This window comes from Panthera tigris, chromosome C1, assembly GCF_018350195.1.
Source record: "Panthera tigris isolate Pti1 chromosome C1, P.tigris_Pti1_mat1.1, whole genome shotgun sequence".
Classification (NCBI taxonomy): Eukaryota; Metazoa; Chordata; class Mammalia; order Carnivora; family Felidae; genus Panthera; species Panthera tigris.
Window position 1 is genome coordinate 21,767,974 of NC_056667.1, and position 16,250 is coordinate 21,784,223.

At 52.8% G+C, this 16,250-nt stretch overlaps 2 protein-coding genes across 17 annotated transcripts in view; one reads left to right on the forward strand and one right to left on the reverse strand.

Moving 5' to 3' along the window:
* The window catches only part of EPB41 (erythrocyte membrane protein band 4.1), a 200,218-nt gene extending 188,981 nt beyond the window's left edge, over positions 1-11,237 (forward strand). For all 14 annotated transcript variants that reach the window (XM_015544635.2, XM_015544632.2, XM_042996028.1 and 11 more), the window contains 4 exons: positions 2,698-2,799; positions 3,947-4,027; positions 7,391-7,495; positions 8,184-11,237. In XM_015544635.2, the coding sequence (XP_015400121.1) occupies positions 2,698-2,799; positions 3,947-4,027; positions 7,391-7,489 (282 nt within the window). In that variant the 3' untranslated portion in view covers positions 7,490-7,495; positions 8,184-11,237. The remainder of the gene's footprint in view (positions 1-2,697; positions 2,800-3,946; positions 4,028-7,390; positions 7,496-8,183) is intronic.
* TMEM200B (transmembrane protein 200B) lies at positions 11,145-15,873 on the reverse strand. 3 transcript variants are annotated; one of them, XM_042996050.1, is made up of 2 exons: positions 15,574-15,873; positions 11,145-13,050 (listed from the first exon to the last, which is right to left on the reverse strand). In XM_042996050.1, the coding sequence occupies exon 2, from the start codon at positions 13,028-13,030 to the stop codon at positions 12,086-12,088; it is 945 nt and encodes a 314-aa protein (XP_042851984.1). In that variant the 5' UTR covers positions 13,031-13,050; positions 15,574-15,873; the 3' UTR covers positions 11,145-12,085. The 3 variants fall into 3 exon arrangements, with proteins under 3 accessions (XP_042851984.1, XP_042851982.1, XP_042851985.1); XM_042996048.1 differs by lacking the exon at positions 15,574-15,873 and adding an exon at positions 14,999-15,064; XM_042996051.1 differs by lacking the exon at positions 15,574-15,873 and adding an exon at positions 13,564-13,594.
* Between the last annotated feature and the right edge of the window lie 377 nt (positions 15,874-16,250).

Genomic DNA, 16,250 nt, shown 5'->3' on the forward strand with positions numbered 1-16,250 from the left:
AGTGTGCCACAATTTGTTTATCCTTTCCTTTGTTGATGGACATGTGAGTTGATGCCAGTTTGGAGCAAATGTGAATAAAGATACTGTAAACACTCATGTGCAGGTCTTTGTGTAGACATATGTCTTCACTTATCTTGGGTAAACACCTAAGAGTGGAATTGCTAGGTCATAGGATAAATGGATGTTTAACTTTATAAACGGCTGTCAAAGCCACCATACCATTTTAAGGAAACATTGGTTAAAGGGTCAAAGGAAAGAGACCACTTGTGGGAAGAGTATAAGTCAGAAATCATAACAAAGTCTCCTCCATCTTCCACTTCTTCAGAGACAGAAAGCAGGGAGGCAGTCGGTGGGAAGTAGAAAAATACGATAGAGTCACAGATTTAGTAGAGGTGGAGCTCTCAAAAAGGTTTAGCCCTCCTGACACACAAATTTATATTCTTTTTAAAAAAATGTATTTATTTGGAGAGAGAGAGAGAGAGAGAGAGAGAGAGAGAGGGAGAGAGAATCCCAAAGAAGGCTCTCTGCTCTCAGTGAGGAATCTGATGTGGGGCTTGATCTCCCAGACCGTGAGATCATGACCTGAGCCGAAATCAAGGGTCAGAGGCTTAACCTTAAGACTGAGGCATCAACAAGCACACCCAAATTTATATTCTTATAATCATGTATAAAGTACTTCTATGATCTCTTTAGATCTGCACAATAATGCCATGGTGGGGGCAGAGCCCATCTTACAGTATTGCCTGTTATAGACGAGAAAACTAAAGCTCAGAGAAGAGAGAAGGACTTGCCCAAGATCCCATAGCTAGTTAGGTCTGAGCTGGGACCCAAACCTCAGTCTTCAGACCAAAAGTTTTCTGGCCCTAACTTCTAGTGCAAACGTTTATTGCCTATAGAACCTTGACAAATTATTGAACTCTGGCCCAACTAACTAAGTTAACAGTTGCATTGTGTGCTTGGCACATAGTAGAAGTACAATAAATAATAGTTTAGTTCGAATCTAAGGTAGATAAGTGGGTCTGGGCTGAAGAAAGTGTTAGCGAACGAGCCAGCAATATACCTAGCATGGTGCTGGCATGTATGTGCATGATTTATGATTATGTGAGATGTAGGTGTCACAGGCATGTCCCCTCTCTTTGTTTTGTCTAGATTCTTACCTGCAAGGCAACTCCAGCCAGAAACTCTTCTTCCTAATTCTTATCTGCTCCTCCGGCCTCCCCACCCCCCATATCTCAAAGTTTTGCCTCAATGAAATGTGGTCCTGTTCATAAAAAGGCTGGAGGCCTCTGCTTATAATACAAATGACTTACATAAATAAAGAGGCAGAAAAACATAGTAATGTAACACTTTTTTTTTTTTTTACCGCAGGTTCTTTATGAGAATGATTGCAATTCTCTAAATCTCCTCTGAGCCCGTGTACGATACCAGAACCTACTGGTCATTGTTTTCTGGACAGCGTGTTGGCTCTGAGCAGCCTCCACCCTTCCAGTCTCCTCTGTTTCCATCCCAGTCACAGGGCTGTCAGCAGTTCTGAGTCCTGCTACCAGCCCACGGCCACTGATAACCACCTCTCTTCCTTTTTGCTAGTGTCATTTCCCAACCTGATCATAATACATTGGTTTTGGTCATAATGTGGTGAGCTCTAGAGAAACAAGAAGTAGCCGCAGCCCTTGTTCTCTGTGTAGATTAGTTTCATAGCCTGGCATTCTAAATACTTTTAAACCCTTCCTAATAAGGATGGTCCATTTCAATACTAGTTTTGTTGTCAGAAGGATCATTAAGATATTTTGTAGGTTTCTTCCCGTGGTGTCTTAAAGGGATATTTCCTACCTTATTTGCTCCAGTCTCCCATCTCAGTTTTCAAAGAAGATAGCCTGAGATTCCTTGGCTCCTTAAGCCCTGGCAAGGACCTTTCCCAGTCCTTTCTGAAAAGTTCTGCACTATGATTCAGAACCCACCCATGCCTTAGCACCCAAGAGTTTACACTTCTCCTGCCTTAGATGGTGTGTAAAGAGCTTCAGGTTTGTAGAGAGGACAGCTGCCACATACAAGTTTTGAGTACTTGAGCAAATCATTCGCCTTCTCTGGGCCTGCATTTTCTTACCTGGGAATGCTAATGAGTCTCTCTGCCCTTTCTGTTGATTTCACAGGGCTTGTGTGGGCATCAAAAAAGACAAAGGTTTTTTAAGGTTTATTTATTTTTGAGAGAGAGTGTGAGCGAGTAGGGGAGAGGCGGAGAGGGGGACAGAGAATCCAAAGCAGGCTCTGTGCTGACAGCAGCGAGCCTGATAGGGGGCTTGAACTCAACAAATCATGAGATCATGACCTGAGCTGAAGTTGGACGCAAAACCGACCGAGCCACCCAGGCTCCCCTAAAAGACAATGTTTTGAAAGCCATTTGTGAACTCTAAAATGCTGTATACACATGTGTGGTCATTGTCACTCTCATTGGCTGTTTTCCTGCCTTCTCTCTGATCCACTCCTGTCACTGACCCAGTGCTAAGGAAACTGACCATCCAACGTTTTTAGAAGGAGCCTTGTTGCCAGGGGATTGTTTTCTTTATTAAGAGATCGCTGTAAGGGAATTAGGTTTTTGCTTTAGAATGTACAGCCAAAGAGCAAAACTGCTTCCTGCCACATTTGCCCACAAGGCTTCCTGAGAGGCATGTTGATGAGCTGTGTTTTTTTTTCCTGCAGACTGATGATAGCAATGGAGACTTGGACCCAGGAGTCTTGCTAACAGCTCAGACCATCACATCTGAGACCACAAGCAGTACAACCACAACTCAGATTACCAAGGTAACAGACCAGTTAGAACTTCCTTCTGGAAGTCAGTGGCATGCCAAGCGTGGTGCCTCTGTAGGAAGGACCCTGGTCCGTAAGCAAGGGTTTCCAGCTCCATCCCTACTGAGCCAAATTGTTCCAACTGTCACAGATGGAAAGGCCGTGCTGCTTTCCCCAGTGGTAAACCTAGGGAGACCCTGAGGGTGTCCTAGTCTAGTGAGTAGTCTCGTAAAGTCATATGTGCTTGTTGTCTTTACACGTGCGTCTCTCTGATCACTACCCTGTCTGGATGTAAGTTGAAAAAGTCAGTTTAAGGACAGGCGTCATTGGTATTATTATGCAGCTATGTTTTCCAAGTAAAAAATCAGAACTCAGGGCCCAACAGAGAGTTTTTATATCATGTCCAGCGTCAAGGCCATGGGAACTATAGTTTGCCCACTGAAATATTGGAATTATTAGAACATTGTTTACAGGGACAAACAGCACAAATTATCTAAAATCAGAACTATTCCCTGAAAATCAAACAGTCCGTGTTTGCTATAGCACTAGAGGAAAATGTATTTTCTTGTAAGTAAGAAATCTAGATTTATGACCAAGCTCTAGTATCAATACACAGATGACTAGAAGTTAGTTACTTACTGTGTCTAGACCTTAGTTTTCCTCATCTGTTATTTAAGGAAACCTACCCACTCTGAGGGGGTTATTTGAGGATCTTTTGATATTAATAATACGAAAATGCTTGAGAATAAAGAGCCTAATTTCAAGCTCCATGACATTTTTGTTCACAGTCTTCTGATTTTTCCCCTTGAAAATAATCAAAATATACAGAAAAGAGCAAAAAGAAAAACCTACCTGTTTTTTATTTACTCACTGAATATCTATGGTATTTAGAAGGAAGAAAAAGGGAAAAGTAAATAGCAAATTGTGATTTTCTGTTTTGCTTATTAAAGATCTTAGCAATCCAAGGGAATAGAGATGTGCTCATTTTAGTAGGTGCAGCCAAGGGTTTGGGCAAGTGGGTAAGAAAGCTATTCTAGACAGTACCCAGCAGCAGATTAAAATTTGAAGTAGAGCTTTCAGATTAATCTTTTACTATTGCTGGGTTTTTTTCCCTTTTCTCCTTTCCTTTCTTTCTCATATGACTACCTCCCTTTGGTTTCAGACTGTAAAAGGTGGGATCTCAGAGACGCGGATTGAGAAGAGAATTGTGATCACAGGAGATGCCGATATTGACCATGATCAGGTGGGAACACGGAAGAGATTATGGGCATGGAGGAGGTCTCTGGGAGGGAAGATTGATGGATATAGGAGTTGGCTTTCAAAAGACGCCTCTGCCAGCTTCATCCTGAGGAACCCCCTGGGCCACTCTAGTGCTTAAATGGGAAGGGCAAAGGGAATCAGACCACGGAGGCCTGTGGGATGGGGGCTGCAGGTGGGGGGAGCATGAAGTGGAATAGAAGGAATAGAAAGCTTTTTAGACTCAAAAAGCTGTGTTCAAATCCTGGATCTCTCCATATTGTAGCTCTTAGTTTCCTAGGCCTGCATTTCCTCATCTTTAGGATGGGCATTATGGCATCTTCCTCTCGAAGTGGTTGTGAGAATCAGGTGAGATGGGGGATGTCCACCATGAGGTACATGGTGGACTCCGGGTGAACAGAGCTGTTGCTGTTCAGACGACAGCGTGTCCCTAAACGTGTACTGGAGACAGAAGAAGATAGTAAGACAAAAGGAAAGTGTGATCCCTGCCCTCAGAGGGCTTAATGGCAGAGGAGATGAGGGGAAGCAGGAGGAGGTAGACTGAGAATCAGGAGCCTTGACTTCGATTCTGTCCTAGATCTGTCACTGACTTACTGTTTGACCTTGGGCAAACCATACTACCTCTGATTCTTTTTTGTCTCCTAAAAGAGAATAGGTTGATCTAGATCATTTCTGGGCTCTTCTGAGTGCTAAAAATCTATGTTTCTATATTAATTAGATGCTAATTGTGCTGCAAGCAATTAACAAATAATAAGGTCAGGATTGATGCTCCTAGCTCTCTGCTGAGTGAGGTGAGAACAGTAAAGCTGCAGAGAAGAGGGGGTGGAAGGGACTGCATGCAAATGCTTCTGGAATCATTGACAGCAGTGCTGGAGCAATCATTCTGTGGCCTTTATGCTGATATCTTGAGTGCCTTAAAAAAAAAGAAAGAAAAAGAAAAAGAAAACCTGAGCTGCACCACGGGCAGCTCCCTTGGTAGCAGGGCTGAGACTCCCAGCTGAGAATGGCTGCCGAGTCCAAGTGGGAGGCCCTGCAGCCTGTTCGCCTCTGCTTGGTGGATCCCGCTGTTACCTGCCTGCATCCACCTACTTGGTCCGGTTGATTTGAGCCCCTGCGATGTGCTCAGTCTGTGCTAGACAGCAAGAGCAGGAGGACAGGAAGGTGTTTTGGGTTTGGAGTGAGACAGCATTGAGTTGACTCTTGATTCTGCAACTTACTAGTTGTGTGTCCTTGAGCAAGTTATTTTACTTCTCTGAGCTGTAATTTTGGCATCTGTAAAAGAAAGACGATCCTAGATTTCTTTCAGGATTGTTAGAAACATACTTGAGAGCTCAGAGAGATGCTCCTTTGTCCCTCAGTTCTGCTAGGTATGAGGGATGCACGCAAGGGATGAGATATGGTGTATTCTGGATGGGTGGGGAGGCAATTAAAGCAAGAAGTAGTGTGATGCAGGCTTTCCTGGAGAGAGAGGTGTCAGCCAGAGTAACCGAAGAGATGGTTTGGGCTGGGCCTTGACACATGAGCAGGTGGGTTGGGGAAAAAAAAGATCAGGGAAAATGAGCAGGGGCCTATAGAGGTGCCAGTTTCATGGAGTCAGAAGACCAAAAGAGGAACTTCCCCTCTTCCCTCATCCCTCCTAGAGATAGTTCTTAAGAGCCAGGTTCAATAGTCAAGTGTTCAGATCTAGCTAGAATCCTTTTTTTTTTATTATTTATTAAAATTTTTTTTTAACGTTTATTTATTTTTGAGAGAGAACGATAGAGTGCGAGCAGGAGAGGGGCAAGAGGAGACAGAGAATCCGAAGCAGGCTCCAGACTCTGAGCTGTCAGCACAGAGCCCAGCATAGGCCTCAAACCCACCGACCGTGAGATCATGACCTGAGCCAAAGTTGGACGCTTAACCAACTGAGCCACCCAGGCACCCCTTTTTAAAAAAATTTTTTTAAGTTGATTTATTTATTTATTTTGAGAGAGAGAGAGAGAAAGCAGGGTAGGGGCAGAAGGAGAGAGAGAATCCCAAGCAGGCTCCATGCTGTCAGCAGAGTCTGATGTAGCGCTCGAACTCACGAACCGTGAGATCATGACCTGAGCTGAAACCAAGATTCAGATGCTTAACTGACTGAGCCACCCAGGCTCCCCTAGTGTCCTTTTTAATAGGGAGGGCCTGTCTCTTGAGAATCCCCAGATCACCGTTCCCCAAAGCACCTTGGGTGCTGTGAGCTTGAGGCTCAGAGACTTGCTACCCAGGAAGAGTAGTGGTATCATTTCCCTGACTTTCCCTCTGTTTTCATTTAGTTTTTCTAAAATGATCAGAATTCCTTCAGATGCTAACACAGGGTCTCCCTGAAACTAAATGACAGTGTAGTGAAGAAGAAAGCATTATAGATTTAAGTTAAAATCCCTGCTGCATTACTTACTAGCTGGGAAACATTAACCACTTTATTTAACCACTGAACCTCGGTTTCTTTGTCTGTAAAATAGAAACAATGAGGGGCGCCTGGCTGACTCAGCTGGAAGAGCAGGCAACTGTTGATCTTGGGGTTGTGAGTTTGAGCCCCACGTTGGGCACAGAGCTTACTTCAAAACAAAGTGGAAACATGGGGTGCCTGGGTGGCTCAGTTAGTTAAGTGTTCAACTTCAGCTCAGGTCATGATCTCACGGTTCGTGGGTTCAAGCCCGTCGGGCTCTGTGCTGACAGCTCAGAGTCTGGAGCCTGCTTCGGATTCTGTGTCTCCCTCTCTCTCTGCCCCTCCCCCAATTCATGCTTTGTCTCTCTCTCTCTCTCAAAATAAACATTAAAAAGTAAAAATTTTAAAATGAAGTGGAAACAATGACGTTACCCTAATTTCATTGAGCCATCCTGAAGATTAAGTACATAATAATAATAATGTGCTTAAGCCAATGCATGGCATCTAATAGGCCCTCCCACTCTTCCTTTCTTTCCTCTCCGTTAGCCGAAGATACCTCTTCCTTTTTGCAGCATGCTTCTATATGTTCCTCTTCTGTTCTGAACTTCCCAGCTACCCTATAGTGAATACAGATTTTTCACTCACTTCTTGAGTGAATCCTCCCAGACCCACCCAGCAGGTACAGCTGTCACCCCTAAAGTCCCTTTATGATTCCTTGACGACAGCTCTAGCCTTCCCTGTCTCTGTGTTTTCAGTCCAGGAGCCTCCCTATGCAGGATAGGGGAGGTAAGGTTATTATCAGCTTGGCTTAGCCTAAATGCTGCCCCGGTACTACAGACGGAAAGATTGAATTTGCCAGAGAAACGATGTCCTGAGACCCCTGCCTTCCTTCACCAGCCAGCCTGCTTTCTGCCTGACGAACATTGTTTCTGTCTTTCTCAGGTCCTCGTACAGGCCATCAAGGAGGCAAAGGAGCAGCACCCAGACATGTCAGTGACCAAGGTGGTCGTCCATCAGGAGACCGAAATCTCTGAGGAATGAGCTCAGGTATGGGCTGTTCTTGGTGGGGTGGAGGGGGTCCACTGTCCCCCCCTCAGAGAACACTGAGCAGGAACATCCCCCAGAGGTGTCCACACTGGGACTTAATAAAGCAAAGGCAAAGGAGAGGCTGATGAGGGAGACAGAGAAGTGACTAAGGATTTGGCTCCAATGAGAGCAGCTGGCCTCCTTGGGTCCTCCTGCCTTTATCAGGCCAGCAGTGATAGGCTGGAGGACACACCCTAGGCCTGGATGGAAACCCCCACTCACTGCCTGAATCTTCCCGTTTCCTCCTGCTTCTTCACTTAGCCTTCCCTCTCTCTTCTGTCTGCGATCTGCTCTCTGCCGTCACCGGGATCTCTGAGTCTAAACCTCAGAGACCCAGAGGAGAACAAAACCAAGAAAAGCAGGACCTGCCTGTCTGGAAATGTGGGCTTGGGGGCTAGGGGACTAGGGGGCCAGGCCAGACAAGAAAATTGAAAGCAGCATAGCAGCTTTCAGAGAGCCCAGGGATCCAGATAAATTTATGCCTAAAAGTAGTTTACAAACAACTCGAAGAAGCCATCGATCACAGGTAGGACTGGGCTCTGTAAAACTGCCCAGGCCCTGCTTGTGACTTGGGGCCACAGAACTGGCAGTGGGGCTGGGTGGCTGTTTTCCTTTGCTGGATTTAAAAAGTGTGCTTTCTCTCCTCTAGGAACTATCCTACCCCAACTCCCCGCCTGTCTCCCATCCAAAAGAAAACCAGCAAAATGATAAAGAAGCTTTCCTGCAATAGTCAGACATCAGACTTTGAAAATTACTCTAAACCACCAGAAAATTTCACTTTCTATTTGGAATTTATACCAAGAGAGTCTTCTAGACATCACTGGTTCTTTTAATACTTTTTCTACATTGTGATACCAGAAATTGTTCAACTTTTCACTCTATGGACTGTTTTTAAAGAGCTTTTTGGTTTTTTTTATGAGGTGGTTTGTAACCCCTTTAACCTAGCCTCTCTCCATTTATTTCCAACCCAGATCCTGACAGGTCCACAGAATTCTTGGGGAAATCCTCCAAAGATTCTGTCAGCTGTGTTGGGGGCCAAAGCCAGCTTAATGGGGCTTTCCTGCTCGTCCCCTAGTTTTATACCCTTTGGATGTCAGCAGAAACTTCATTAACCAGCCCTTTCTCAGAGCCAATGATGTGACTTTACCATGTGAGGCAGGGCAGCTGTCCTGATCCACAGGCCCCAGGAAAACATCCCTGTCCCTTTGTTGAGGGTGGTTTCAGTGAGGCAGAGATCTCTGCTAAGAATGTAGTATTGTTTTTCCTTCTTTTTTCCTATTCTTTCTTTTTGGAGCTTCTTTAGATCAAAGACATAAGAAGTTGTTTCATATCTATCTGATACTGTGAATGTTTGAACATATCCGTGGCCTTCACCTTCCTGCCCTCCCTCCCCTTTTACCTCATCAGAAGCAGTGGCTCTGCTAAGTGCTCCCCCCACTTCCCATCTCAGGAGACCAAAACTCACAGAAAAATAGGCACTTTTGGCCAGAAGCTCCAATGGCACATTTTTAGTGGTGATTTAGGCAAGGAGAAAGTTAATGAGGTTTTAAAAAAGGTTTTCTAGTTCTGGGAATGTGCACTTCACACAGGGGAATGGTGGGGTTTACCTCAGTCAGATCTTGCTGAGAAGTATTTCCAGGTGACCAACCCTGGGCCTTTTTCTTTAATCCTGGGATGACAGGGAATGTGACTCAGAGAGGAGGTCTTGTTCCTTGTCCTTTCTTCTCCTGACTGGTACCTGCCTGCAGACACCCTTCTGGAGCAAGGGAATTGACGTTTAGGGGCCATCCTTCCCACAAAACCCTGCACGACAAGGGGTACAAACACCAGCCCTGCTTGTTCCCACTCGCCATCTGAGGTCTGTCAGGTTTTATAGGCTTGATTTTTGTGGTGGGTTGTGGGTTTATTTTACTTTCATTTTTTTGTTGTTGTTGCTGTTTGTTTGGTTTTGAAAATGGGACTGACTGATATGCCCAGTTCCACCATTCCTGGTAGGTCTGGGGGCATTTTTATTTAATAGCACTTCTCGAATCTTCCAGCTTGCTCCCACAAACACATCTGCCCGGAAGTTCTTGGAATCTTATTCTGGGACAGAAGTGAACCTCATGAGATAGACAGCGGATCACAGCAGTCTCGGGGGGCTCCAGAGCAGTGAGAGACATCGAAAACCCCTGCTCCCCACAGTGGGAGCCAGCCACCTGTGTCCAAAGCCTCTTCTGGCCGAGTCTTGTCTCAGACAAACTCAGCTGGTTTGAACTGATTGCAGACGTGTGCATTTTCCTTTAGTACTTATGTGAGAATATTACTAGCCGAGAGGCAGCTCTCTCTGGAGAGGGATGAAGAGCTCAGGTAGGGTATATGACAGGCCTGCGGAGCCAGGACTGTCCTGTCTCAGGAGCAGACTTCCAGCCCGTGGGCACAGGGTCTGAAACGATGGGGCTCTCTTGGTGGTACCCACGCCCAGGCTGCGTCGCCAGGAGTGGTGGTGAGGTTAGGAATCCAGCTCACATCAGAAGGCGTGTAACGTGAGCTCCCTTGCCCGTGGCCAGCTGTCCTGTTGAAAGAGCTGCCAGCTTCCCAGGCTGCCAGCTGTGGAATGAAGAGGGTCGGGGTAAGGAAGAGGGCACAGGGTGAGCATCAGCGGCCCGGCATGCCGGGTTCTCCACTGCCTGCACTGATGCGGCAGCTTTCACCGCACAGGACCTATGACAGGGGCCCACGCTTCCCCTCGGCTCTGTCACCCGCTCACAGTGCTTCTCCTCCCGCTTCCTTAACTATAAATTGGACCAGAAGATCTCGAATGCTCTTCCAGCACTGAGAAGCCACGATTTGGACAAGCTAGGCAGAAGGTGTCCTTCCAAGCCTCTCTCCCTATCCTGCCTCTCTGGTAACAGATCTGAGGGTTCGACAGTTGTTTGGATTTTATTTCTTCCTGCAGTTGTGTGTGCATTTGTGTGTGTGAGTGTGAAGAAAAACAGATTCTGTCCAGGTGGAAATGGTGAAGAGGGGAGGGGAGAGTTTCATTTCCAGGGTCAGAGACTTGGCAGCAATTTCCCTAAAGTGACTCAGACACACCACAGTAACAATTCTCGCTGCAGTTTTATTTTTATTTCACTTGAGAAGTAAAGACTTCCTCCAAGCCACACGAGGTCTCTGCCACCCACCCACCACCCACCCACCCACCAAGCAGGACCTAAATTTCCAAGCCGAGGGCCCGAAGAACCTGGCCACAGGGAGCTTTCAGGGCCTCGTCGCCCTCCGGCCCAGGCCTCCCCATCGCATGTTCTGCAGGGCGGTGGAGGGGGGGAGGGGACAACCGTCTGCCCTGGGAAGTGGAGCCAGAGCTATGGCCTGACCAACACCACAGAATGCCCACTGCTCGTGGAAATACCTGCCCAGGATCTCAGCCCCCGGCTGGCTGTTTTTACAGATCTCTCTCAAATGTATTATTTTGGTGACAAAAATGAAGGAGCTTTGTAAATTTTTTTAAAATTATGAATCATATCAAGTAGTTGTTTACATTTCTTGACAAATAGGAACTATGGCAGCAGAATCAAATTGGCAAAATCCCTAGATTAAAAAGGCAATAATTAGGTCTGCTGTTTTGGCCTTTTGTAGTAAGAGAAGTGGTGTAGTGCTTAGATACGTGTTTGGTCTTGCTTCTTGTATTGCATTTTTCAATAAACTTACAAAAAAAAAAAAAGACTGAATCTGTGAGAATTGATCAACTTTTAAAGTTCTCTTTTCCTACCAGCAATCTGGGAAAAATTAAACACGAGTAAGTAAGTAAGACCCAAATTCAAGCCATTTTCTAAAGTAAGCTACCCACATTGGCCAAAATGCGGCTTCAACGTTGTATAAAAGGAGATCTGACAAATGCTCTTTGCCTGCTGGAGGGAGATGTTGCAGCACAGGCCATGACAGAGGAGAGAAGGGGGCTTCTCAGACCTGTTTAGGGAGGGGCCAGACCCTCGGTAGGAAGACTTTGGCAGTAGTGTAGCCCTAGTGGGGTGTACCCCGCATGGCTGAGGGGAGACAGGGGCTGAGGTGGTGGGAGATAAAGCCTCAGGCCCCATCCCAGATGGCAGTGGAGGGTCTCTGCTCTACCCCATTGCCCGTCTTCCCCGACCCCGCAACTGGCACCACCTTGGAGGGAGCCCATCCCAGCCTGTAACATCCCAACCTACCTTCTGGGTCTTAGGGGTCCTTGCTCACCACTTGGGGTTTGCCAAGACACCAGGTTTCTCCCAGTCACCCTGACCTGGACCTCCAGCCCCCTCAGGTACCTGTCCGAGGCTAAGTAAGGCCACTTTTGGAGGCTTAAAAGAGATCCCAAGGCCGAGTCATGCTGGTCTCCAGACTCCACATTAAAGCACGTTGTCTCCAGCTTATTGAACCCTGTGCAGTTGGCATTTGTCTGCCGACATGCAAGTCAGGATGCCTTAGCAGCTGATGGGGCCAGAGCATCCACCTCCAGTCTGGGATGTGACTGATGCTTCTACTAGATATTGGGACTTCTGGTCCTGTTACCAATGTCCATGCTGCAGCCGCCTAGAAGGCTGTCCCCTGCTCCTCAAACCCGGCTCCCAAGTCCCCTCCTCCTCCCAACTTGGCATAACCCCCCAGACTGAGGCGGTCCAGCCGTGGCCAGCTCCGGTGAGCACAGTCTCGAGCTGCCGGGGCCCCAAGTAGGAGCTCCCCAAGGCCCAGATCCAGAGACTTGGAATGTTCGATGCAGGAACCAGAGGGCTGCACGGTGATAATCACATGGCCAGTCTGGGTCCGTGGACCCCAGGGTGGGGGCAGCCCTGGGCCCTTCAGAGGGTAACTGTTGAGCAGGGCAGGTAACCCCAAGCGAGGATTAGCAGGCTCTGAACGCAGACTCCGCACTGACGGGACGGGTGAGGTACCCCGACGCGGGGACAGGTCCCAACTTTCTGGCTCTGCGCGGCCTATGGCTCGGGGAGTCCTGGGTCCGGGGCTGGGGAGGAGGGCGCAGTCCCAGCCGGCGCCGTCAGGAGGGCGGAGCGCCTGAGCCCGCAGCACCCCCTGGCGAAGCCGTCGCGTCTCCAAGTCGCGGTTCTCGTAGAGTAGCGTGTTGGCGCAGATGAACACGAACAGGCCGACGCCCATGACCACCGGCCCGAGGAGCCGCAGCCGCTCGTGCGGGCCGTGGGCCCGGCCGGCGCCGCGACCCTCGCGTCGCAGCTCGCTCAGGGGGGGCGCGCTGGCATTGGCAGCGCGCGGCCCTGGGGCGCCGGCGCGGTGCGGCCAGTAGCCGGCCACGGCGATGCCCATGCCCACCAGTACCACGAGCGCCCCCAGCGCCGCGAACGCCCCCGACGGCGAGCGCAGCCGCAGCCGTGCCCGCACCCGCAGAGGTTCGGGCGGGGAGCGCGGGCGCCGGCGGCGGCCCAGGCGGCGGCCCAGGCGAGAGACGCGGCCCTCGGGGCTCCTGCGCACCTCCCCGCAGTCTCCAGGGCTCCCAGCCGTCATCTCGCCGTCGTCTAGGCGCTCTGCAGAGAGATGGGAGGCAGGGACTGAACCGACGGGCCTAGGGTCGGAGCGCCAGGTGGGGGGCCCAAATCCGGGAGGCAAGCTCAGGCTGCCTCGCCCAGGCCGCTTGGAGATCCCTGGCGGCCACCCCCGGATTTTCCCGGGCCGCGAGGCGGGGAGCCGCCCCCGCTCGGGTTTTCCGCAGCGGAGCTCGGAGCCAGGGACGCGCGGCAGAAGCCGGAGTTGGCCGGGCCCGCGGGCGGAGAGGAGGGAGGGGGGGCGCGGGCTGCTACCTGGCGCATCCTCGGCTGCGGGGCTCCGGCCTCCAGAGCCCTCTTCGCCAGCCCGCCGGCTCCGGGCCTCAGGAGGTGTGCGGGCCCCCCGGCAGTGGCGTCTCCAGGGTAAGTCCCGCCCGGGATCGACCTCACCCCCGCACGTGGGTGCACCGTAAAGGAGGGAGGGGGCGCTCAGACCGCCCGGGTCCGCTGGGGTCGCTCGCGGGCCCCACCTCCCCCCTACTGCGCTTTACATACCGCAGCGTAGGAAGGAGGGGGTGTCACTGACTCCAGCCTCTTCCTGCCCGCCCCCTCCTTTCAGACCTCCTCAGTCTGCACTGAAGCTGCAGCAGGAGAGACTTGAGCTAGACTCCAGGAAGACCGTTCCGATCAAGACCAGCGGCAGACTTTGCCCGGGATTGCTTTAAACTCCGCGTAGACGAGGCCTCTCCTCCCCCAGCGGCCGGGCAGTGGCCAGGGCAGGGCGCAGGGGGCTGCAGGTGCTGGGCGCGGGGCCCTGCCGGTAGAGCTCCCCTCCGGCTCTCCCGTCGGCCTGGGCAAGGCTGTTCCCAGGTTGCAGCGTTTCCAATTCGAGCTCCTCGGGATGAATCATCCCCCTTTCCCGCCGCCTGTCCTCCTTTCCGGCCTCCTCCACCCGAGGCCTCTGTGGCCCGCGTCCCGGACGGAGCAGCACCGCCCCAGCACCTCAGGCCGCCCCAGCCTGGGCCGCCCGGCTTAAGCCCTTCCCGGCCTGTGGCCTGAGGACTGGAGCCGGGGCCGGGTAAGGAGTAGCTGGGTTGTGTGTGGTGTGGCCCCCATGGGAGGGAGGGTGTGGGAGGAAACCGGGCCCCCGCCCAGGAGCCCTGGGCCGCAGGGGGAGAGTTAGGACCTCGCTGTCCGGTGGTGCGTCTTCACTCCCCCGGTATGGTTTCTAAACAGCTTCAGTGCTGGAACCCGTAGCCGAAGCCCCAGGAAGGAGGCCTTGCTACCCCACTCACTCCCCATCCGCACCCCCGAAGCTCAAGACACGACACCCCATCCCTGCCTCCAACAGGAGTGCCAAAGGCCCGGGGCCTAGCACTGAGCCGCAGTCTGCCGCGTCCAAAGCCTAATTTTCACAGATGGAAACTGCGGCCCAGAGAGGCGGAGGAGACTGCCGGGGTCACACGAGGAGGGGGCTCTACCGGGACCCGACGCCGGGCCTCCCGACCCCGGCCAATGCTGTGCACAGCCACGGGAGCGTCGTGGGAGGAGGCAAGGGCCGTTCCCCGTCGTCTCTGAGTGTGGAGCCTTTTCCCCAGCCCGAAACCTCAGAAGTGACCACCCCGCCCCAGGCCAGAGCTGGTGCCCCGGGCCCAACCCCGAAAAGGTCGCCCGGAGACCCCGCGCGTCTCTGCGTGGAGGAGGGCGAAGGCGTGCGGAGAGATGGCCACATGCCTTGAGACCCCGAGACTCTGGAGAGCGTGAGTCCACGCTGGGGACCCCAGGGGGACAGAAACTTGGAGCCACAGTCGGAAGGTCTCAGGCCGCGGGAAGTTGCTCCGGGCCGGGTCCCTTGCACTCAGCCAGCGTCCACACTCTGCCCGGGGTAAAGGGATGACCGGACTCCCGCCGCCCAGGGCCTTTCCGGAGGGAGGGGAAACAAAAAGTTGAGGAAAGTGGGAGGCGAACCCCGGACCCTAGTTCTGCTCACCTGGTGCCGCCGCGCCCAGGCGGGTCCCGGTCCGAGTCAGCGCGCCACGGGTCGCGCGGCACTGCCGCGGTCTCCACCGACTCTTGGCCCCCCCCGGCCCCGCCCCCTACTCGGGCTCCGCCCAGCGCCGCCCAGGCCCCGCCCCCCAGGAGCCCGGGGGACTGGCTGGCTAGCACCCCGCCAGGCCCCACCGCGGGAAGAAGGCAGCCGCTCAGGTCTGAGGGTCGCAGGTAAGCGCTGTGTGCTGGCCTGGTGGCTCGGAGGACCCGGGGGTCCGAGTCCCCGGCTTCTGTCGTTCGCAGAGCCCTGGGAGGGCCCCCTCATCCCACGTGGGGAAACCTGGAGAACCCTGCGGGGCTCCGTAGCGAGCGCGCAGACTGAGGACTCGAAGCCCGCACGCCCCCATCCCGCGCCTCTCAGCCCTTCATTCTAAGCGCCGGGGAGAGGACCCCCGGAGGCGTGTGAGAGCCCGCTGCCGCCGCGCGCCGTCCGGGGAGCTCCCCGGAGGAGGCGGTCCGGTTCCTGCCCCGCCCGCGCCCCCAGCCCTTCGCGTCCGTGAACCTCACTGCCTTCACCTGAAAAATGGGCTTCAAGGTGTCCGCCTCGCAAGATGCGGAGAGGCGAAAATCCAGCGTCGGGGGTGGGCACTCGACACGGGGCGCAGCCCCGGGTAACCCCGCGAGCGCTCAGTGAATAGCAGCCCAGGGCAGGGGTGGGGGCGGTGGGGCTGAGCCCTCTCCCAGAGCTGAGGGAGTCTGACGGAGTGTCACGGGTCCCGCCGGCCTCCCTAACACTGAGAGGACGCGCCCCATTTGGAGTGGGGAGGCGGCGCTGGTCCCCGCTCCGTAGGCACTGGGAGCGCCCCCAGCCGCTGGCCCGACGGGGCCGCGCAGCTCTCGCCCAGCCCGCCCCCCGAGGCTGGAATGCGGAGCGGAGCGAGGGGGTCGGCTGGCGGCCCAGTTTCCATGATGCGGGGGGCGGGCTCAGAGGAGAAGGTTCGGGGGGAGGCGCGGGCGGCCGGCCAGGCTCCGAGCCGGGCCCCCCCTGGCCCCCGCTGCCCGGCCGGGCCCCTCGGGAGGAATTTCCGGCCTGGGATTGATTATAACCCTCCCATCCCCCGGCCGCCGAGACCCCCCGGCCCGCGGGGCGCGGGGGAGGGGGAGGGGCGGTAATGAGCCCCGGCTGTGCGCCCGGGGCGGGGAGGGGGAGCTCGAGGAAGTCGCCGGCCTGGGCCATCCCCGCCCCCTCGCAG